This window comes from Nematostella vectensis, chromosome 8 (genome assembly GCF_932526225.1).
Source record: "Nematostella vectensis chromosome 8, jaNemVect1.1, whole genome shotgun sequence".
Lineage (NCBI taxonomy): Eukaryota > Metazoa > Cnidaria > Anthozoa > Actiniaria > Edwardsiidae > Nematostella > Nematostella vectensis.
The window spans coordinates 1,055,426-1,079,858 of NC_064041.1; the positions used below are offsets into that span (position 1 = coordinate 1,055,426).

General features: G+C 40.4%; 3 protein-coding genes across 3 annotated transcripts in view; 2 read left to right on the forward strand and 1 right to left on the reverse strand.

The window, feature by feature from the left end:
* LOC125570075 (low-density lipoprotein receptor-related protein 5-like) overlaps window positions 1-24,433 on the reverse strand; it is a 32,207-nt gene that overhangs the window by 700 nt on the left and 7,074 nt on the right. Inside the window, exons 10-11 of the mRNA XM_048730868.1 lie at window positions 23,475-23,889; window positions 22,589-22,998 (exon numbers count right to left, since the gene is read on the reverse strand). Of these exons, the coding sequence (XP_048586825.1) occupies window positions 22,589-22,998; window positions 23,475-23,889 (825 nt within the window). The remainder of the gene's footprint in view (window positions 1-22,588; window positions 22,999-23,474; window positions 23,890-24,433) is intronic.
* Window positions 1,290-7,759, forward strand: LOC125570078 (hemagglutinin/amebocyte aggregation factor-like). Its single transcript, XM_048730872.1, has 6 exons — window positions 1,290-1,432; window positions 2,316-2,344; window positions 2,566-2,747; window positions 5,857-6,076; window positions 6,536-6,694; window positions 7,440-7,759. Exons 3-6 carry the CDS (start codon window positions 2,573-2,575, stop codon window positions 7,492-7,494), a joined length of 609 nt encoding a protein of 202 aa, XP_048586829.1. The 5' UTR covers window positions 1,290-1,432; window positions 2,316-2,344; window positions 2,566-2,572; the 3' UTR covers window positions 7,495-7,759.
* LOC5508413 (hemagglutinin/amebocyte aggregation factor) lies at window positions 15,905-22,005 on the forward strand. The gene is made up of 5 exons (XM_048730871.1): window positions 15,905-16,077; window positions 17,156-17,350; window positions 17,916-18,126; window positions 20,935-21,090; window positions 21,704-22,005. Exons 2-5 carry the CDS (start codon window positions 17,158-17,160, stop codon window positions 21,756-21,758), a joined length of 615 nt encoding a protein of 204 aa, XP_048586828.1. The 5' UTR covers window positions 15,905-16,077; window positions 17,156-17,157; the 3' UTR covers window positions 21,759-22,005.

Consider the following 24,433-nt stretch of genomic DNA (forward strand, 5'->3'; position numbering starts at 1 on the left):
CTTCCTTCAGCCCGGCCAAAATTACAGTAAAACGTAATAGAACAGAACCTTGATTTAACGAACCCATGAAAACAAAAGCAAGAGTTAATTAAAATCATTCCAAATGGTCATTTCGAGCTTTCATCACACGATTTGCCTTCCAGTATTGAATGATAGCAACAACAAGGTGTGGCTGGCAACGGCTCTTTAAACCCGCCTTCAACTGCCAGGAAACTCGTTAATAAACCCCTTCTACTGCTAGGAGACCGGTTAAACCCGTCCTACTGCTAGGAAACCCGTTAAAGCTCTTCTACTGCTAGGAAACCGTTGTTACAGGTGCTGCGTCAGTAGTTGCGCATCAAATTTGCGCATGTTAGTGTTGGAACTCTCTAGATATAACCCTTTCCTTATATCAGACTCTCCTCTCTCTACGGATTGTTGAGTGGGCTGCGGCTCGTAGTCGCAGCCGCTTTTCGTTTCGGTCAGGCGATGGGACTAAGGCTACAGAAAACTGATGACATAGCTCATAAAAAAGCCTAAATTGTTTAGTAATTGACAGTCACCATATAGTGACAAAGGCAATCAATGGAGGCTAACCATCATGATGGGCAACTCGACACATACTCCCACAAAGTAATTTCTGCCTCCTGTTTTAACCCTTAAAATATATTTCTGATTGCCCTTCGGATTGTTGTATAGTTAAACGGTACTATCTTGTAACTACATAAAATGCATTAGGTGAATATTTGCAATAAATGTGTATGTAAAAACGTTAATGTAAATGTGTGGCATCATGAGGTCGTAGCAGGAAACACTTAGGGAATTTTCGAATAATTTCAGGTCAACCAAGCTGTCTTTCAACTGTTATTGTTTTTTTTGTAAAATCAATAAGGTACCTTAAATATTCTAGAGAGTTCTGTAGTTCATTTTCGTTTTCTATGTCAATTTCGAGGTGATAAATCGCAACATTCATTCTTGTGACAGAAAACCAATAGAGCTGTTGACATCTTGTATTTTATCATGAAATTATTTGCACTTGTGATGAGTTCATCCTGTTACAAACAAAACTCGCCACACGATGTAACGAATATTCTCCGAATCAACACCAAGCAAATTGTGATTGACACCGAGCACAACCAATACGTCGTAGTACCGGCTATATTGCCTAAGCTTGCAAAGAAGTGTTTTAATTGCAAACATATAATTTTAAGTACTCATATCTTGTTAACCTAGATTGCCTGTATTATCTTGCTCAATCCTCCCAACTGACAAAACCAATAAATATTTACAGAAAACGTTCAAACTTCCCTTTCTTCTTGACAGCAGACGAATGCCATAAAATAAAACACAAAGATACAAAGAACGTTCACAACTCAAGTAAAGTAAAAGTGAGGCAGAAAGTTAAATACAACGAGGTAAACCCTTCCACTTTCTTAAAAGAGTACTCGTTCAGGTTAGTATTGTCTTTGAGATGCTCTGTATTTTGTAATCGTTGTTTGTACTGGAATGTTTTTGGCATTTCTCAATGCGCTTGATTTTTCACCGCGGAATTTAGGGCACATTCAGTCATCCTTATTTGTGTTCGAAGGCCATTTTTGCCCCTCCTTGACTAATTTGATTAAAATGATGACTTGGAAATGCCCCTTTCTTGACTACTTTGGTCCAATTTGTTTTCCGATATTTTGTTTGCTTTGCTAGTATCGCTTTCACGGCAAGTCTGCTATTTTTCCTGTGTCTCATTCATTTTTCGTGTGTTCTGATATGTGTTCTGTTCTTCGGCAGCAAAACAACAACAAAAAAGAGCGATGTTCTTTTTCTGAGGGGCGCATAAAGTTAAAGGTTATTTATTGTCTTTCTCGGTTGTTATTGGTTATAAATAGTGTATTTGGCAGAAACAAAGTCTTGGCTCTCGCCTTCAGCCGACACATTACCTCAAGATATTTTCCCTCTGTTTTAATCTTGTTTTTGGGAGTTCTTTTGTATTAGCGACAGTTATATTTTGCCATTCATATTCTTGTTGGTGTTCTTTATTCTATTTTTTCTATTGTACACCAGAGAAAGATGACGGAAAAAGAGGTGGTTGGCTCGTTCAAAGAGCGTACTCTCAGTGAAATAGCATTTCTCTCCTTGTCATTATGCTATTAAAAGCTCTCCTTGTCATTATGCTATTAAAAGACTAAGCGATTATCTATTTAAGCCATTTTTTCATAAAAAGTGGCGTAAAAACAATACTAGAATGTACTTTCGATCCTTTCAGGTGAAAGGTGAGCACTGAAACTGTCGTTGCTATTTTTTATATTAAAAAAATCTAACAAGGGAATCGATTTCTTTTCCAGCACAAAAGATTGTTGGTCGACTTTTTAAAGTAAGTTGACTGGGTTTTCTTAGACAAGGTTTGCTTACATTTGGGGAAGAATCTCGTAATAATTACACATCAAATATAAAATACTGGTCTCTAGTTTTATGCTTGGAAATCCTTAGTACTCGTTGTTTGTTGTATTTTATAGCGAATAAGCTGTGCTGTGATGTCTTATCAGGAATCCGTTTGTTATTATGTGTTTTTGTGAAATGACACGTCATTTTCAGCCCTGACATGCGCAGTAAGTGTCTTGTCACGCTACTGCTGGTAGCCTTGATCGTCATGGATCACGTGACCGACTCCATGGCCTGGCGAAGGCGAAGACGAAGGCGATGCAGTACACCGAGTACAAGTGGGGGGAACTGGGTCAACTATTACGACAACCGCGCTACTTTCTCCTGCCCTTCGGGTAAGTTGAAAAACCCAAAGTGGCCCTGGCGATTGTTTCTATGTAATACACAGGGAGCTCGAGGTTTTTTTAGGGAAAAAATAGGTTCGGTTCATTCTAATCATTTCCTAATATGATACAAATTAAAAAAAGATAAGAAGTTAAAAGTATTCTACTCGTGGGCTTAGTCCGTTTTATTTGTAAATATGAATAACTTATGATAATAAATGATATAATCAATGGTTTATGATTTTCGAATTACTTTTGACATTTTGATATCCATTTCTTTTCAAAGTCTTACCGCTTTTATCCCGACAATATTTTGAGGATGAAGTCATCTCTAGCACTGAGGCTATTAGTTTCTGTCATCGTCACTTTATCATCCTCTGCCGTCAGATTGAAAGGAAATGTTTAACGTCGGTAGCAGAGGCTAGAATAGAGGCTAGGATAGAGGCTAGAATAGAGGCTGAAATATAGGCTAGAATAGAGGCTGGCTGAAATTGAGGCTAGGATAGAGGCTGAAATAGAGGCTAGAATAGAAACTGAAATAGAGGCTAGAATAGAGGCTGAAATAGAGGCTAGAATAGAGGCAAGAATAGAGGCTGAAATAGAGGCTAGAATAGAGGCTAGAATAGAGGCTAAGATAGAGGCTAAGATAGAGGCTAAGATAGAGGCTAGAATAGAGGCTAGAATAGAGGCTAAGATGGAGGCTAAGATAGAGGCTAAGATAGAGGCTAAGATAGAGGCTAAGATAGAGGCTAAGATAGAGGCTAAGATAGAGGCTAAAATAGAGGCTAGGATAGAGGCTAGAATAGAGGCTAAGATAGAGGCTAGAATAGAGGCTAAGATAGAGGCTAGAATAGAGGCTAAGATAGAGGCTAAGATAGAGGCTAAGATAGAGGCTAAGATAAAGGCTAGAATAGAGGCTAGAATAGAGGCTAAGATAGAGGCTAAGATAGAGGCTAAGATAGAGGCTAAGATAGAGGCTAAGATAAAGGCTAAGATAGAGGCTAAGATAGAGGCTAAGATAGAGGCTAGGATAGAGGCTTAGATAGAGGCTAGAATAGAGGCTAAGATAGAGGCTAAGATAGAGGCTAGGATAGAGGCTGAAATAGAGGCTAGAATAGAGGCTAAGATAGAGGCTAGAATAGAGGCTAGTATAGAGGCTAGAATAGAGGCTGAAATAGAGGCTAAGATAGAGGCTAGGATAGAGGCTTAGATAGAGGCTAAGATAGAGGCTAAGATAGAGGCTAAGATAGAGGCTAAGATAGAGGCTAAGATAGAGGCTAAGATAGAGGCTAAGATAGAGGCTAAGATAGAGGCTAAGATAGAGGCTAGAATAGAGGCTAAGATAGAGGCTAGGATAGAAGCTAAGATAGAGGCTAAGATAGAGGCTAAGATAGAGGCTAGAATAGAGGCTAAGATAGAGGCTAAGATAGAGGCTAAGATAGAGGCTAGGATAGAGGCTAAGATAGAGGCTAAGATAGAGGCTAAGATAGAGGCTAAGATAGAGGCTAAGATAGAGGCTAAGATAGAGGCTAGAATAGAGGCTAAGATAGAGGCTAAGATAGAGGCTAGAATAGAGGCTAGAATAGAGGCTAAGATAGAGGCTAAGATAGAGGCTAAGATAGAGGCTAAGATAGAGGCTAAGATAGAGGCTAGAATAGAGGCTAAGATAGAGGCTAGAATAGAGGCTAAGATAGAGGCTAAGATAGAGGCTAGAATAGAGGCTAAGATAGAGGCTAGAATAGAGGCTAAGATAGAGGCTAGGATAGAGGCTAGAATAGAGGCTAGAATAGAGGCTAAGATAGAGGCTAAGATAGAGGCTAAGATAGAGGCTAAGATAGAGGCTAAGATAGAGGCTAGAATAGAGGCTAAGATAGAGGCTAGGATAGAGGCTAGAATACAGGCTAAGATAGAGGCTAGAATAGAGGCTAAGATAGAGGCTAAGACAGAGGCTAAGATAGAGGCTAAGATAAAGCCTAAGATAGAGGCTAAGATAGAGGCTAAAATAGAGGCTAGGATAGAGGCTAAGATAGAGGCTAAGATAGAGGCTAAGATAGAGGCTAGAATAGAGGCTAAGATAGAGGCTAAGATAGAGGCTAAGATAGAGGCTAAGATAGAGGCTAAGATAGAGGCTAGGATAGAGGCTAGAATACAGGCTAAGATAGAGGCTAGAATAGAGGCTAAGATAGAGGCTAAGACAGAGGCTAAGATAGAGGCTAAGATAAAGCCTAAGATAGAGGCTAAGATAGAGGCTAAAATAGAGGCTAGGATAGAGGCTAAGATAGAGGCTAAGATAGAGGCTAAGATAGAGGCTAGAATAGAGGCTAAGATAGAGGCTAAGATAGAGGCTAAGATAGAGGCTAAGATAGAGGCTAAGATAGAGGCTAAGATAGAGGCTAAGATAGAGGCTAAGATAGAGACTAGAATAGAGGCTAAAATAGAGGCTAGAATAGAGGCTAAGATAGAGGCTAGGATAGAGGCTAAGATAGAGGCTAAGGTAGAGGCTAGGATAGAGGCTAAGATAGAGGCTAGAATAGAGGCTAAGTTTGAGGCTAGGATAGAGGCTAAGATAGAGGCTAGAATAGAGGCTAAGATAGAGGCTAGAATAGAGGCTAAGATAGATGCTAGAATAGAGGCTAGAATAGAGGCTAAGATAGAGGCTAGAATAGAGGCTAAGATAGAGGCTAAGATAGAGGCTAGAATAGAGGCTAAGATAGAGGCTAGAGTAGAGGTTTTGACTGCTTCTGATAACAAAATCAATACTTCTGTACAACATTTGTCTCTTTCATTTCTGTTTAAGCAATTAAGCTTGGACATGTTTGACGATACACGCATTCTAAGAAAGTTAATATTTAGTTAGTTACAAAACAACACATAGCTTTGTTTTTTGTGGTTTGAACACTACTGAATCTCTCCAGCCAGCAGTCCCGTACCAGAACCTCTAGTGCCTACACGCGTGGAATAACACGCGTGAAATACACACACACATACTACATGCGAAAATCGCGCAGACTAAACGCAAACGCGGGAACCGCGCGTGTTTCGCGCCTTTAATAAAAACATAGAAGAAGTTGACAAATTATGTTATTGTGACAAGTTATTTTTATTTTTCGCCCAATCTCAGGGCAGTCCGTGTACAAGATCCAAAGCCAGTACAGCACTTGCCACAATGACCGCGTGTGGAAGTACAAATGCAGGTCCAACCCTGCACTGCAGCGGGACTCTTACTGCAGCTGGTCAGACTGGGTGAATGACTATGACAACCAAATGGTCATCTTCCACTGCCCACTCAGCGGGTTCATCACGGGATTTGACAGTTACCATAGCAACAGCTACCATGACAGGTATGATCATTTTGAGGGGGATATTACCTAGAAAACTTCTAGCAATATTTGTCTAAAATAGCTTTTTGTCTGACTCGTATTTTACGGGAGCGCAAATGAAGGGGGGATGAAGGGGAGTTCAAGAGCGAATTCAATAAGAGGGGAGTATCCAGAGGGCGTACCTCTACTTGGCAGCAAAAATGTAGGATCTAATTAACGGTTCGGCAAATACTGTCCTTCTTCTACTGGGCCGTAACATGCCTCGAAATATTGGGGGCACAATACAGAAACATTAAGAAAATATTGGGGGGGGGGGACAGCCACGCCCCTTCTGATGATACCTATGACTGCGCATCCTCTCTCAGCCAAACCCGGGTGCGCGACTGAATTGGTTTAATTCCTTCACAAAGCTGTCAAGGTAACTATGTCTAGTGTAACATGAGCGCTAAACATGGAAGAATTTTTATTCCCTCTTATCAGGAAGTTCCGGTTCAGGTGTTGCAATGACTTCCACTACTTCAAGCGCTACCAGTGCACCATCACCAGCTACCAAAGCAGCTGGCGGAGCAAGTTCAGCTTCTCCGTTCCGAGTGGGTATTACCTGAGTGGACTGACAAGCGTAAACAACAACTACTACGAGTAAGTGATTGATGGTGTACAAAACACCGAAAAGGCACGAGTGAGTGATTGATAGTCTAGAAAACACAATGTAGGAGGGGTGAAGAGATGTCGCTCCATAAACACTTGAATTCAATTTTTATAGGGCCTTCAGAGCCTTTCCCCCGTCATGCAAATGACAGTAGAATCGAAGTAGAAATCCACTTCTTGGTGCACGGATCTTTATTTCTCGTTCAAAATTATTTTAGGGTGGGGGGGGGGGGGGGGGGGGGGGGAGTTGGGAGTTGGCACATGACAATATACCCTCTCCCTGCTACGGCCCTTTGGCCAAAATGTAAATATTTTATCTTAGACAGGCACTATCACGGTGAAGAGTGATTTTAGCGTCATTTAGGCAATCTAAAAATCCGTCAAAATAACTATCAAGGTTTATTCAATGACCTTTGATCTTTCATATAAATACAACATTTTGGTCTGAACGCCTCACATCGGGCAGATGGAAATGGATTGAAAATAGTACTTTTAGGTTTCGGAACAGGCTGTGTCTTCACTCAAACCTTGAAATTGCATAAATAATCCAACAAGATTCTTTGCATGAAATCGCTTTTACGGGGAATTGGTTCATTTCTATTTAATACGATTGGGCGAAGTAATCAGGAAGATTTTACGTTGTTTTGTTACACACTTTTTCATATTTGTTTTAAACTTTCTTAGAACAAGCGTGCGAGTGCCCCTTTATCTTATTCGTACGCTTTTCTGTTGTCAGGGACCGTCGCTGGAAGTACGAGTATTGCAAAACGACCGCGAAGCAGCATGGGTAATGGTGACTGGTCAGCGATGGCTTGCTTGAATACAGAGAAAAATGAGAATACAGAAAAAAATGATTTAAGTAAAACTTGCTGCTGTTTAAAAACAGCTAACGGAGAACTCTCCTAACACGAAACCATTTAAAAATTGTTAGTTTTCATGACACTAAGCCACGAGCTAGAACCTCTTATTGACAATGTCCTTCTGTTTGCTTGGAGTCTGATTTCTTGTTATAATTAAAGGATTTGATGATGAATAAAAATAAAGCATTGAACTATGTTTTGAGTTATATCAGTCAGTGTGACATTTTGATGAACACATCAAAATGTAAGGGCGGTTGGAATAGTGTTGGTCAAGCGAAAGCCTTCTTTTTCATGTTTCGTTACAAATACAAATACATGCGAGTCAACGAAGTCGATTGCTTCATCTTCATTTGCAATCATTTGCATTTGCATATGAAAAGAACAGAGCTTTTTTAGTAGCCTGCTAGCCGGCTCTCATTGTGAAATATTCGGAAATGTTTTATTTTCGAATATTGGGAACCCTGTGCGCGCGCGAAGGCCAAATCCATAGCCTGTGTATCACTGAAATGCTTTCTAAGTAACGGTGGACCATAGTAAAGCTGGCAGGCAACTCAGCAGGCAACTCGGTGAAGTTAGCAGGCAACTCAAATGTGATAATTTGTGTAATATCTCGGCAGGTATATGGCCGATTGTCACGAAATTTTGACACGATTGTACAAAAAGTACAACAAACATATTCATGCATGTATGATATCAAATATTATTAATCACGTGACTGTGTGACGTTGAACGTTCCAGCAGGCAAGTCGTTACATCACAATTGTCGCGATATCTACGTCCCCTTTTTACCGATAGTCATCAAACTTTAACCTAAGTGTACAAATGTAATAACGAAGACAACGCCGTATTAGTTATTCTCATGACGTCATCAATCACGTGACCGTGGGAAAAAACATTTTCTCGAGTTCCTATTGAGAAAACATTACGAAACTTTCGAAATATGACAAATAGCACATGGGATTTTACAATCATGAACTTTTAAAATATGACGTCATCAATCACGTGACCGTGGGAAAAAAGTCGATATCTAGAGTTCTGACTGAAATAACATTGCAAAACTTTCGAAATACGACAAATTATGTATGTCGTTATTAAAGCCTAACTTTTTTGGAATGTTTTCGTGATTTACTTTTATAAAAACTTTTAGCAGGCAACTTGACAGTACAGCAGGTAACTCGTGATGCAGTGGGAATATCGTATTCGTCGTTATTAAAGCTTCACTTTTTTGGCATTTGTAAGTGATTAACTCGAATAGAAACATATACTGGAAATATCGTATTCGTCGTTGTTAAATGTTCACTTTTTGGTATTTATACGTGATATACTTTAATAAAAACATATAGCAGGCAACTCGACAGTACAGCAGGTAACTCGTTATGCGCTGGGAATATCGTATTCGTCGTTGTTAAATGTTCACTTTTTGGTATTTGTACATGTTTTCTTTTAATAAAAACATATAGCAGGCAACTCGACAGTACAGCAGGTAACTCGTTATGCACTGGGAATATCGTATTCGTCGTTGTTAAATGTTCACTTTTTAGTATTTATACGTGATGTACTTTAATAAAAACATATAGCAGGCAACTCGACAGTACAGCAGGTAACTCGTTATGCGCTGGGAATATCGTATTCGTCGTTGTTAAATGTTCACTTTTTGGTATTTGTACATGATTTACTTTAATAAAAACATATAGCAGGCAACTCGACAGTACAGCAGGTAACTCGTTATGCACTGGGAATATCGTATTCGTCGTTGTTAAATGTTCACTTTTTAGTATTTATACGTGATTTACTTTAATAAAAACATATAGCAGGCAACTCTACAGTACAGCAGGTAACTCGTTATGCGCTGGGAATATCGTATTCGTCGTCATTCAAGCTTCACTTTTTTGGAATTTGTACGTGATTTACTTTAATAAAAACATATAGCAGGCAACTCGACAGTACAGCAGGTAACTCGTTATGCGCTGAGAATATCGTATTCGTCGTTATTGAAGCTTCACTTTTTCGTATTTGTACATGATTTACTTTAATAAAAACATATAGCAGGCAACTCGACAGTACAGCAGGTAACTCGTTATGCGCTGGGAATATCGTATTCGTCGTTGTTAAGCTTCACTTTTTTGGAATTTGTACGTGATTTACTTTAATAAAAACATATAGCAGGCAACTCGACAGTACAGCAGGTAACTCGTTATGCGCTTTGAATATCGTATCCGTCGTTATTGGAGCTTCATTTTTTCGTATTTGTACATGATTTACTTTAATAAAAACATATAGCAGGCAACTCGACAGTACAGCAGGTAACTCGTTATGCGCTGGGAATATCGTATTCGTCGTTGTTAAATGTTCACTTTTTGGTATTTATACGTGATTTACTTTAATAAAAACATATAGCAGGCAACTCGACAGTACAGCAGGTAACTCGATATGCGCTGGGAATATCGTATTCGTCGTTGTTAAATGTTCACTTTTTGGTATTTGTACATGATTTACTTTAATAAAAACATATAGCAGACAACTCGACAGTACAGCAGGTAACTCGTTATGCACTGGGAATATCGTATTCGTCGTTATTGAAGCTTCACTTTTTCGTATTTGTACGTGATTTACTTTAATAAAAACATATAGCAGGCAACTCGACAGTACAGCAGGTAACTCGTTATGCACTGGGAATATCGTATTCGTCGTCATTCAAGCTTCACTTTTTTGGAATTTGTACGTGATTTACTTTAATAAAAACATATAGCAGGCAACTCGACAGTACAGCAGGTAACTCGTTATGCACTGGGAATATAGTATTCGTCGTCATTCAAGCTTCACTTTTTTGGAATTTGTACGTGATTTACTTTAATAAAAACATATAGCAGGAAACTCGACAGTACAGCAGGTAACTCGTTATGCGCTTTGAATATCGTATCCGTCGTTTTTGGAGCTTCATTTTTTCGTATTTGTACATGATTTACTTTAATAAAAACATATAGCAGGCAACTCGACAGTACAGCAGGTAACTCGTTATGCGCTGGGAATATCGTATTCGTCGTCATTCAAGCTTCACTTTTTTGGAATTTGTACGTGATTTACTTTAATAAAAACATATAGCAGGCAACTCGACAGTACAGCAGGTAACTCGTTATGCACTGGGAATATCGTATTCGTCGTCATTCAAGCTTCACTTTTTTGGAATTTGTACGTGATTTACTTTAATAAAAACATATAGCAGGCAACTCGACAATACAGCAGGTAACTCGTTATGCACTGGGAATATAGAATTCGTCGTCATTCAAGCTTCACTTTTTTGGAATTTGTACGTGATTTACTTTAATAAAAACAATTAGCAGGAAACTCGACAGTACAGCAGGTAACTCGTTATGCGCTTTGAATATCGTATCCGTCGTTATTGGAGCTTCATTTTTTCGTATTTGTACATGATTTACTTTAATAAAAACATATAGCAGGCAACTCGACAGTACAGCAAGTTGCATAACGAGTTACCTGCTGTACTGTCGAGTTGCCTGCTATATGTTTTTATTAAAGTAAATCATGTACAAATACGAAAAAATGAAGCTCCAATAACGACGGATACGATATTCAAAGCGCATAACGAGTTACCTGCTGTACTGTCGAGTTTCCTGCTATATGTTTTTATTAAAGTAAATCACGTACAAATTCCAAAAAAGTGAAGCTTGAATGACGACGAATACTATATTCCCAGTGCATAACGAGTTACCTGCTGTATTGTCGAGTTGCCTGCTATATGTTTTTATTAAAGTAAATCACGTACAAATTCCAAAAAAGTGAAGCTTGAATGACGACGAATACGATATTCCCAGTGCATAACGAGTTACCTGCTGTACTGTCGAGTTGCCTGCTATATGTTTTTATTAAAGTTAATCACGTACAAATTCCAAAAAAGTGAAGCTTGAATGACGACGAATACGATATTCCCAGCGCATAACGAGTTACCTGCTGTACTGTCGAGTTGCCTGCTATATGTTTTTATTAAAGTAAATCATGTACAAATACGAAAAAATGAAGCTCCAATAACGACGGATACGATATTCAAAGCGCATAACGAGTTACCTGCTGTACTGTCGAGTTTCCTGCTATATGTTTTTATTAAAGTAAATCACGTACAAATTCCAAAAAAGTGAAGCTTGAATGACGACGAATACGATATTCCCAGCGCATAACGAGTTACCTGCTGTACTGTCGAGTTTCCTGCTATATGTTTTTATTAAAGTAAATCACGTACAAATTCCAAAAATGTGAAGCTTGAATGACGACGAATACTATATTCCCAGTGCATAACGAGTTACCTGCTGTACTGTCGAGTTGCCTGCTATATGTTTTTATTAAAGTAAATCATGTACAAATACGAAAAAGTGAAGCTTCAATAACGACGAATACGATATTCCCAGTGCATAACGAGTTACCTGCTGTACTGTCGAGTTCTCTGCTATATGTTTTTATTAAAGTAAATCACGTACAAATTCCAAAAAAGTGAAGCTTGAATGACGACGAATACGATATTCCCAGCGCATAACGAGTTACCTGCTGTACTGTCGAGTTGCCTGCTATATGTTTTTATTAAAGTAAATCATGTACAAATACGAAAAAATGAAGCTCCAATAACGACGGATACGATATTCAAAGCGCATAACGAGTTACCTGCTGTACTGTCGAGTTTCCTGCTATATGTTTTTATTAAAGTAAATCACGTACAAATTCCAAAAACGTGAAGCTTGAATGACGACGAATACTATATTCCCAGTGCATAACGAGTTACCTGCTGTACTGTCGAGTTGCCTGCTATATGTTTTTATTAAAGTAAATCATGTACAAATACGAAAAAGTGAAGCTTCAATAACGACGAATACGATATTCCCAGTGCATAACGAGTTACCTGCTGTACTGTCGAGTTGTCTGCTATATGTTTTTATTAAAGTAAATCACGTACAAATTCCAAAAAAGTGAAGCTTGAATGACGACGAATACGATATTCCCAGCGCATAACGAGTTACCTGCTGTACTGTCGAGTTGCCTGCTATATGTTTTTATTAAAGTAAATCATGTACAAATACGAAAAAATGAAGCTCCAATAACGACGGATACGATATTCAAAGCGCATAACGAGTTACCTGCTGTACTGTCGAGTTTCCTGCTATATGTTTTTATTAAAGTAAATCACGTACAAATTCCAAAAAAGTGAAGCTTGAATGACGACGAATACTATATTCCCAGTGCATAACGAGTTACCTGCTGTACTGTAGTGTTGCCTGCTATATGTTTTTATTAAAGTAAATCACGTATAAATACTAAAAAGTGAACATTTAACAACGACGAATACGATATTCCCAGTGCATAACGAGTTACCTGCTGTACTGTCGAGTTGCCTGCTATATGTTTTTATTAAAGTAAATCACGTACAAATTCCAAAAAAGTGAAGCTTGAATGACGACGAATACGATATTCCCAGCGCATAACGAGTTACCTGCTTGTCGAGTTGCCTGCTATATGTTTTTATTAAAGTAAATCACGTATAAATACCAAAAAGTGAACATTTAACAACGACGAATACGATATTCCCAGCGCATAACGAGTTACCTGCTGTACTGTCGAGTTGCCTGCTATATGTTTTTATTAAAGTAAATCACGTACAAATTCCAAAAAAGTGAAGCTTGAATGACGACGAATACGATATTCCCAGCGCATAACGAGTTAGCTGCTATATGTTTTTATTAAAGTAAATCACGTACAAATTCCAAAAAAGTGAAGCTTGAATGACGACGAATACGATATTCCCAGCGCATAACGAGTTACCTGCTTGTCGAGTTGCCTGCTATATGTTTTTATTAAAGTAAATCACGTATAAATGCCAAAAAGTGAAGCTGTAACAACAACGAATACAATATTCCCAGTGTATAACGAGTTACCTGCTGTACTGTCGAGTTGCCTGTTATATGTTTTTGTTCGAGTAAATTACGTACAAATGCCAAAAAGTGAACATTTAAATCTGGTATTCGTACCGAGGCGGCTGTGTGGGGTTATAAAATGTATGGTGATAGACGTTAGTGTGTGGGTTAAAGTGTGCAATTATGGCTATTATATATGGTGTATTGCATTGGGGATGTTAGTTAAGAGTTGTGGCTATAAATGAAATGTAGAAAACGGGCTTGGAGTTAGGGCAGAACAGTGTATTTGACCTTTGAACGAGGGTGATAATTACCTGTTGATAATTTCCTGTGAGTGTAATGTGAGCTTGTGAAAAATCAAGTCAATAACAAGACCGGTGAGGAATAATATCTGAAAGCGTGCAGGGGACAAATCAATGATGGCAAATAGAAGATAGATAGTGGTTATATAAGTATTGGACAGTTGGCTCCTTGAGTATGGGTTTTTATATTGTGTCGTGTAGAGAGAGAGTTTGTTAGGATTCGCGCTCTAGGTTAGTGACTGATAATCGATGAGCTTAAGCGATGGCCCATATCGAGCGAAAATAATACGCGTAGATACGGCAGAGAAACGGTAGGAATTACAGTGCAGGTTAAGATGTGTAAATCACGTGCAAGTGCCAAAAGTGAACATTTAACAACGACGAATACGATATTTCCAGTATATGTTTCTATTCGAGTTAATCACTTACAAATGCCAAAAAAGTGAAGCTTTAATAACGACGAATACGATATTCCCACTGCATCACGAGTTACCTGCTGTACTGTCAAGTTGCCTGCTAAAAGTTTTTATAAAAGTAAATCACGAAAACATTCCAAAAAAGTTAGGCTTTAATAACGACATACATAATTTGTCGTATTTCGAAAGTTTTGCAATGTTATTTCAGTCAGAACTCTAGATATCGACTTTTTTCCCACGGTCACGTGATTGATGACGTCATATTTTAAAAGTTCATGATTGTAAAATCCCATGTGCTATTTGTCATATTTCGAAAGTTTCGTAATGTTTTCTCAATAGGAACTCGAGAAAATGTTTTTTCCCACGGTCACGTGATTGATGACGTCATGAGAATAACTAATACGGCGTTGTCTTCGTTATTACATTTGTACACTTAGGTTAAAGTTTGATGACTATCGGTAAAAAGGGGACGTAGATATCGCGACAATTGTGATGTAACGACTTGCCTGCTGGAACGTTCAACGTCACACAGTCACGTGATTAATAATATTTGATATCATACATGCATGAATATGTTTGTTGTACTTTTTGTACAATCGTGTCAAAATTTCGTGACAATCGGCCATATACCTGCCGAGATATTACACAAATTATCACATTTGAGTTGCCTGCTAACTTCACCGAGTTGCCTGCTGAGTTGCCTGCCAGCTTTACTATGGTAACGGTGGCCCATAAAAAAAGTGAAATCAAAGAGTAGTTAGTTTTAAGTAAAGCCTAAAATGTCACGTGTATTGAAGGGCAAAATTAATTGAATAGGAATTGTTTAATAATTAAATGACGAATCTTTGGAAGTAAAGATAAATAAAATGTTTAATTGCTGATGAAGGGTTATTTAATTTTTTGAAGTGGGTTAATTGCTGTGAGTCAACAGGGCCTTTTCAACGTGTAGGTTCGTGTTTTACCTCTCTTGACTTGATTGACACATAATTCCCACAGCACAAATGAACAAACAATGGGACGACTGTTATGGTGGTATGTGGTATTAGAAACGTTCAATCACTATTATTTTATTCTTCGTTTAATTTGTCAGGATAGAAAGCTCATGTTGTAGCAAGGTTAAAGCACGCTTTTTATTTGAGCATATCCATCCGGAAAAATGGAAAAAAGGAAGACTAAAACACTGTCATAAGCTTCTATATAGAAACACTGTCGGTTACAGCATACTGACTCACGACAACAAGGCAAATTAGAATGAATTAGTTCAGTTATCGGAAGGTTTGCGTTTTGGGAGACCGGATAACTATGACGGTTTAATGTTGCGAGAGTATAGAAATATGGTGCAAGAAAACAAAACAAACAATTAAAAGACAAACAAATACGTAAATTGGTGCCTTTAAAGTTGTTTATTGGTGAAAACATATTCAAAAGCACCTGAGGTTATCGCTTGAGTGTTTCTGGCCCGATTTACTTGGGGTAAAACAAAGCAAATCTAGTATAGGAAGTCAATATCAGGGAAAAGAATCACGCTCGAGTTAAGGTCTACGATTATTGGGTCCAGTTTTCCATGCAACGAGATTAGCCCATTACAATGTGTGGGGCTTCTCTTTGTAATGTGATGGTTTATTTATTATTAACATTTTACTAAATTTAATTGTGTTGGTCGGTTCAATTAAATGGGCAAACATATTAAAGACTTTTTTCCCGTTAAAACAAGTAAAAGTGGTTCTAACAGAAATAACAACGAATTATCATATACCAGCAAAACACTCGGCCTTAGAGCAGCTATAAAAGCACCTTCGAGAAAAGGGCAGACGCTCGTTTCCTCTCGTCACCTCGTAAGAAGCTGCGACTGGGAGATACTCATAAGGAACAAGACTCAAGGTAAGTGAGCCTGTCCTTTCGCTTATCATTCCCTACATCATATCTTTTCGTTAATAGAAAACGATCTAGGTGCAAGTCTAAATTCCGATAAAAAATAATTTGGATTTATTCATCGATTATAATGGGTATAATTAACAATTATACCATTTTCATTGAGGTGGATAGTGGCGAAATATCTACCGAGAGTCGAAGGCTCGAGGTAGATATTTTTTAAGCCACTATCCGCGGAAATGGAAATGTTATAATTGTTTTTAGTATATAAATTTTTTTTTGGGAAACACTTGCTAATCGGCTATTACACCCGCCATTTTGCTTGATTTCATTGCGAGGAAAATATCCACCTCCTAGGAGGTGTATATTATACTAATGGATGCTATTCATATACTGACACTAATAATTACTTACAAGTTTTTTTTTGCACTTGCTAAAAAACGATGTAGGTCCAAAAAGAGAAGGTAGTTCTTTCCGATTAAAAAAAGTTTCTTAATTTTGATTTTTTTAAATATAACTAAATGCGTGCTATTCCTGTTTTTCAACTAAATAAAAAAAGCTTAAACTCCTATAGCTTCTAGTTGATAATCCGCTGATTTATCTGTTCGCTATTAGGTTATAGTTTTCACACTAATAATCATAAGTCCTATCTAATTGTGTCAATTAGATAGAAGAACATGTAGTTCTTTTTTGAATATTTTTTCTACTTACTCTGATATATTACGAAGTAATTGTTTTCCTAAGCATCAAATCTACTAATTTTAGTATCTAAAAATAAAATATTCTTTGCGTGCCTTTAAATCTTATGAAAACCGAGGTTTGTTTTACTATGGAGAATTCAAGGGCACTAGTGGAGCACGAAACCCAAGGTCCATCGCTGCAACATAAGACTATCTATCACGACTTAGTTGAAACGCTCCTTCTATTGATTACACTATCTATCACGACTTAGTTGAAACGCTCCTTCTATTGACTACATGCGCCCACCCCTCCCCCCAAATTTAGGGGCCCTTGATGTTTCCATGGCGATGGATGATGTTACTGTGGCTTGTATTGTTTAACTGATTATTGTTATCAACATGTTCAGTCATGCGCACTAAGTGGCTTCTCGCGCTACTTCTGGTGGCCATCATCATCGTTGATCACGTGACCGATGCCAAACCCTGGTTTTCGAGACGGCGTCGCCGCCGCCGAAGATCGTCTCAGTGCATACCACCGTCCACCGCAGGGGGTCACTGGCTCAACTACTTCGACAAAAACGTTTTCTTCTCCTGTCCGTATGGTAAGTGTTTGGTGAAAATATTCCTTAATTTCTGCCGCACCGTTGAATAGTGATTATAAAGTTATTTAGGAAAGCTGGAAAGATAAGTGGCAACACCATACGGAATAACCGACGAAAGCTTCCAGGTTATCAAAAGGGTTTTGATGTGAAAAAATTAACAAATAGATCTCATTTCTGCGGTCCTCTTTTAAATGCATAGACGCCACAGCATGTAATGAACAAAAGAGTACGGAACGAGACACAGTCGAGTTTTCTTACGTTACAATCTAGTTATGGTGAGCGCATTCTGGTGCCAAGCGTAATCAAAGCGCATGATTGTGTCGTTGTATAAATATAGTATTGTGCTTTGAACTCCTTATACGATTGGATTGAAATGGTTGAAAATAACCTAACATTTCAGTCTGAAACTGCCGAAGAAATAATAACAGTTGTTAATAATTGTTTTTTAATTAAAAGCGATAAATGTAAAAGAGTGATTACTGTGAGTATTGTTTTCATCTAATGATCCAGATCATTAGATGAAAACAGTAACAATTGTGTCTGACTAAGATTGTTTAATTCTCAGGGCAGTCTGTGAGCAACATCCAAGGACTGTACAGTGCTTGTCACAGGGACCGCGTGTGGAAGTACCAGTGCACGAATAATCCCGCAACCAGGGGGCGATGCAGCTGGTCACACTGGGTGAACGACTTCGACCAGCTTATCAACTACCACTGCCCCTACAGCGGATTCATCACAGGCGTCGAGAGTTACCATAGCAACCATCACGAGGACAGGTGGGTGGCATAGAGTAAATACCGGTATGTAAACACTGCCCACATCAGCCCGTACAAACACTGCCCACATCAGCCCGTACAAACACTGCCCACATTAGCCCGTGCAAACACTGCCCACATTAGCCCGTGCAAACACTGCCCACATCAGCCAGTGCAAACACTTCCCACATCAACCCGTGCAAACACTGCCCACATCAGCCCGTGCAAACACTGCCCACATCAGCCCGTACAAACACTGCCCACATCATCCCGTACAAACACTGCCCACATCAGCCAGTGCAAACACTGCCCACATTAGCCCGTACAAACACTGCCCACATCATCCCGTACAAACACTGCCCACATCAGCCCGTACAAACACTGTCCACATTAGCCCGTACAAACACTGTCCACATCATCCCGTACAAACACTGCCCACATTAGCCCGTGCAAACACTGCCCACATCAGCCCGTACAAACACTGCCCACATCAGCCCGTGCAAACACTGCCCACATCAGCCCGTACAAACACTGCCCACATTAGCCCGTACAAACACTGCCCACATCAGCCCGTGCAAACACTGCCCACATCAGCCAGTGCAAACACTGCCCACATCAGCCCGTACAACACTGCCCACATTAGCCCGTACAAACACTGCCCACATCAGCCCGTACAAACACTGCCCACATCAGCCAGTGTAAACACAGCCCACATCAGCCCGTGCAAACACTGCCCACATCAGCCAGTGTAAACACAGCCCACATCAGCCCGTGCAAACACTGCCCACATCAGCCCGTACAAACACTGCCCACATCAGCCCGTACAAACACTGCCCACATCAGCCCGTGCAAACACTGCCCACATCAGCCCGTGTAAACACTTCCCACATCAGCCAGTGTAAACACAGCCCACATCAGCCCGTGCAAACACTGCCCACATCAGCCCGTGCAAACACTGCCCACATCAGCCAGTGCAAACACTGCCCACATCAGCCCGTACAAACACTGCCCACATCAGCCCGTGCAAACACTGCCCACATCAGCCCGTGTAAACACTTCCCACATCAGCCAGTGCAAACACTGCCCACATCAGCCCGTGCAAACACTGCCCACATCAGCCCGTACAAACACTGCCCACATTAGCCCGTGCAAACACTGCCGACATCAGCCCGTGCAAACACTGCCCACATCAGCCCGTACAAACACTGCCCACATCAGCCCGTGTAAACACTTCCCACATCAGCCAGTGTAAACACAGCCCACATCAGCCCGTGCAAACACTGCCCACATCAGCCCGTGCAAACACTGCCCACATCAGCCAGTGCAAACACTGCCCACATCAGCCCGTACAAACACTGCCCACATTAGCCCGTGCAAACACTGCCCACATCAGCCAGTGCAAACACTGCCCACATCAGCCCGTACAAACACTGCCCACATCAGCCCGTGCAAACACTGCCGACATCAGCCCGTGCAAACACTGCCCACATCAGCCCGTACAAACACTGCCCACATCAGCCCGTGCAAACACTGCCAACATTAGCCCGTACAAACACTTCCCACATCAGCTCGTGCAAACACTTCCCACATCAGCCAGTGTAAACACTGGCCACATTAGCCCGTGCAAACTCTGCCCACATCAGCCCGTGCAAACACTGCCACATTCGCCCGTGCAAACACTGCTTACATCAGCCCGTGCAAACACTGCCCACATCAGCCCGTGCAAACACTGCCCACATCAGCCCGTGCAAACACTGCCCACATCAGCCCGTACAAACACTGCCCACATCAGCCAGTGTAAACACAGCCCACATCAGCCCGTGCAAACACTGCCCACATCAGCCCGTGCAAACACTGCCCACATCAGCCCGTACAAACACTGCCCACATCAGCCCGTACAAACACTGCCCACATCAGCCCGTGCAAACACCGCCAACATCAGCCAGTATTGCTAGCACAAGACAAAGAAATACTTCGAACTAATCGAAAGCATCTCCAGAAATGTCGTACAAACAGACAGCATACCTGGGTTTGCTTTTTACTAGCAATATTTACCGCTGCTTCCGCGGGCCCTAATAGTAGTTAGATAGTTATTTTATTTGCAAACAGAGGTTATCTTTTCAATGTAAAAGTTTGCTTAGAACCGCCAGGATTTATTCAAGTGGCTATTTTTACCGCAGAAATTATAAATATTCTGGGTACGTCGTTTTATTAACCAAGCTCGGATTGTAATCCAGACCGGTATACCAGAAGGATTGATGGCGGCATCAGGGTATCAAAGCCCAGTCCCCCTTCATTTGTACTGCCGTTAACTATAAAGAGCCCAACATTAATCCTTGTGGTCATCTTGGTACCTTGTCAAAAGGATTAGCATTTCCCAACCATAAGAAAATAACTAAAAACTCCATGCGCAAGCTATAGGCGCAGCTGGTAACAGAGCCCCTTTAAGTCCCGAACATCATCATGTCGATTCTCAGGAGGTTAAGCTGGTAACAGAGCCCCTTTAAGTCCCGAACATCATCATGTCGATTCTCAGGAGGTTTCGCTGGTAACAGAGCCTCTTTAAGCCCCGAACATCATCATGTCGATTCTCAGGAGGTTAAGCTGGTAACAGAGCCCCTTTAAGCCCCGAACATCATCATGTCGATTTTCAGGAGGTTAAGCTGGTAACAGCCCCTTTAAGTCCCGAACATCATCATGTCGATTCTCAGGAGGTTAAGCTGGTAACAGAGCCCCTTTAAGTCCCGAACATCATCATGTCGATTTTCAGGAGGTTAAGCTGGTAACAGAGCCACTTTAAGCCCCGAACATCATCATGTCGATTTTTAGGAGGTTTCGGTTCAAGTGCTGTAACAGCCATAACTACAAGCGAATTCACTGCACCACCACTCACTACAAGAACAGCTGGCGTGCACGCATCAACTACAGCGTACCGAATGGGTTCTACCTCAGTGGCATGACCAGCGAACACAGCAACCAACAGGAGTAAGTACCGCGTGCACTAGCGCCCCTTGCCGTGTTCGAAAAACAGCTTTATAAAGTATATAAGTACTACGAACTTAGTGTCATACAACGCAAGGTGAGCTCATTATTTTATTCACACATACAGTGTTTAAGCGTGAGAATTCTTATGCTGCCTCACGCGTGACGTTTCTGCGTCAGACTTTTGGTTGACGTGCGAGATGAGTTTGGGCAAGTTTTCGGAGAGTTCGGTGAAGGTTCGAGTTTGAGTTCGTTGAGATATAGTCGTAAATAAAACAGTTGAGTGCGAATTTCGTCCCTCTTTGTTCGCCACAACATACAGTACGTTTGGGTGACCTGTCGTATACTCGGTTTCTATAGAGACGTACAGCGTACTACTGCAACTATGTGTGATGTGTTTTTCTAAAAAAAATTCTTTTAGTTTTTTTTAGCCATACCATAAAGCACATAAAAGACTCTAAAAGTCATGCAAGTTTACAGTTGTATATGAAAGCAGTATACAGCTTTCCAAACCTAAATTGTATTTTATTTTTTGCGTAATGGTTTCTGTCAGAAGATAGTGCTCGAAGCTTGTTGTAGAGGTGATAATTTATTAATGAATTTTTTTCTTTTACAGAGATCGCCGATGGCAGTACGAATACTGCAGGACAAAGAAACTGTATCACGGCTAATGTTGACAGTGCTGAATTATACACACCAAGTCCCAAGGAAATGATTTATAGTTAATAGAACGTAATTTTAAATTCTCTTACTAGAGTAAGACTAAATGGCATTATAGCGTAATACTCAACTTAGACAATCCATATTAAAAAGAATCCGTTGCAACATTAAACTTCTCTGTTTGCCTGTAGTCTACTTCCCCTGTATTCTAGTTTGCCTGTAGTTTAGTTCTTGAAATAAAGATAAATCAAAATGGTAGCATTATGTATGCCTCAATTAATCTTTTGTGACTTTTTCCCCGGCACATTTTGCGGACACGCAAAAACGGGGAAACGCAGCATGTGCGTCTCTACCGTGTAAACGGTAAAAACATAAAATATATCTCTTCTCGTGCGTAAACCAAACATTAGCGCGTCTCTTTTCTCATGTAAATAAAATATAAAACCTCTCTATGCCCTTATATACGCAGAACTCTATACACATGTTAAAGAACAGCGCACATCTCATTTCCTGGTATCTACAATATAGACCATCTCTTTGCCCCTGTGTATATGCAAGAAAACTTAAATAAGGGTGTAGATGGGCTCGTCTGGTAAAACTGAAGCATCTTTTAACATGTGTAATCGCAGCATAGCACTTTCTACATATTTTTACCAAATGATAACACACCTTTCTGTCCGTGTCTGGACGGATTCGCCTGATAGAACAGTAGGCATCTTTCAGCATGTGAAAACGCAGCATAAGACACATGCCCGTGTGTGGCGTTACGTACTTGTTTATACGTGTATACGCAGCATATGAACACATGTGAACACACCTCCCTACCCGTGTGTGGACTCACCTGGTGGTGCCGAACTGTTGTAGTAGACGTGTAGGTCTCGTAAAATCCCGGATGATGGAACATGCACCACGGTCGTCTCCCCTGCGCCAGTCAGCTTGTCCGCCCTGTTCACACTCATCGCAAACGTATCCGTCCAGTAAACATAGTTCTCTATAATAGCCAGTCCGAACGGACTTCTCGACCAGCTTCCCCTGAGTACCGTTTGAGCCACACACGGCAGAGTACTGACGTCACAGTATTTAAGGCTACCCCCATACCAGTCAATCCAGTAGATCCGGTTTTGGGCGTGGTCCATGGCGAGCCCATGTGGTTGGACGTGATAAAAAGTCTTGACGGTCTTTAGGTTCTGTCCGTCCATGTCTGTACGTTGGATTTTTGGATTGTGTCCCCAGCACGAGAAGTAAAGAAACCTGAGACAGATTCAGATTCATATTCAAGGAACTCCCACACACAAAAAAGGGTAACAATACAATAAATACCCTTCTTTTAGCGGTGGAGGGCCCTTTTAGTTTCCACAGATACTTAGCTCAGTACTGATTTCCTAATCCCTTATACTTAATACTTCTCACCCTAATTGTTATATTTACATTTTGAAAACTGAGACAGATTGAGATGAATAGCCCAATGGCTAGTGTTGAGCACAAGGTCGAAGAAAAAAATCATGGTGAAAGTTTCAGATATTTAGTATTATGTTATCTTGTTAGGTAATGAAGCTCGGAAAATTCTGTTTTACTGCCCTTCACGAGAAAAGGGCGTTCACTAGGTCAGTACTTCATGTAATATCCCAATGCTAGTACTTCATGTAGGGTTAAGGTAAGTTAACACCCTATACTAGTTCATTGGGTTATATATGAAGTACCAGCCTCTCGCTTCTTTTGACACTCACCCTCGTGCAACGTCTACTACCAAAGACATTGGCGAGTCCAAACTACCAATCAGAACCCTCCTAAACCTCCCATCGAGCTTGGCAACCTCCACTTGCCCCAGTCCTTCATCCGACCAATACAGATTCCCCCCCGTCACATCCACAGCTATCCCCTTTGGACTAGAAAGCCCGGATACGAGTACTTCTTGTGCGCCTCCTCGTATAAGTGCCCTGGAGATGTGCCCATGATAGACATCAGTCCAGTACATAAACTGCGTCACGTGGTCGTAGTCGATGACGTAGGGCTTGCGTAGGTTATTGAGAGGGATCTGTTGACTAGGTCCCAGACTTCCATCGGAGTTTATCTTATGGGTAAAGATGCCGCGTTCGCTTCGGCTACCGCTGACCGCATAAGCGAGGAATTCTTGGTGGAAACCTGATAAGGAAGGGCTGTTTGTTAGCCAACACACGGCACAGTGCCGTAACGCACTTGTCCCGTGTACCCCCCCCCCAGTTTCTTATTGTCCGCTGCGGACAATGAATATTGCAAGTCATTTCACATTTTTAATTTTACAGTAGAACCAGGACTTTCACGTTAGTCTTACGATGCTGTCGGAATCAGTAAAATGTATGGGAAATGACTTCGATCTATCGATATCCTTGATTTAACGATAGAACCAGAGTAACTATGACCTTAATACAACAATATCACTTCGATCATATCTCTCAAAAAGAGGGACAATCACTAGTAAATACATGGATTCTACTGTTTCAATTTTTGATTTCCTTATTATCTGTTTTATATGTCTTACGCAACATACTATCTTAGAAAAGATGCTATAATAAACCGACCGTCGTGGTTACAATAATATTTTAATTGATTAGCTTTCACAATAACTGAGAACCTCTTTGCGAGGATTCCTCTATTTTATTACCCCCCTCCTTAATTACAATTAGCTACTCCCCTCCCTTAGTACATA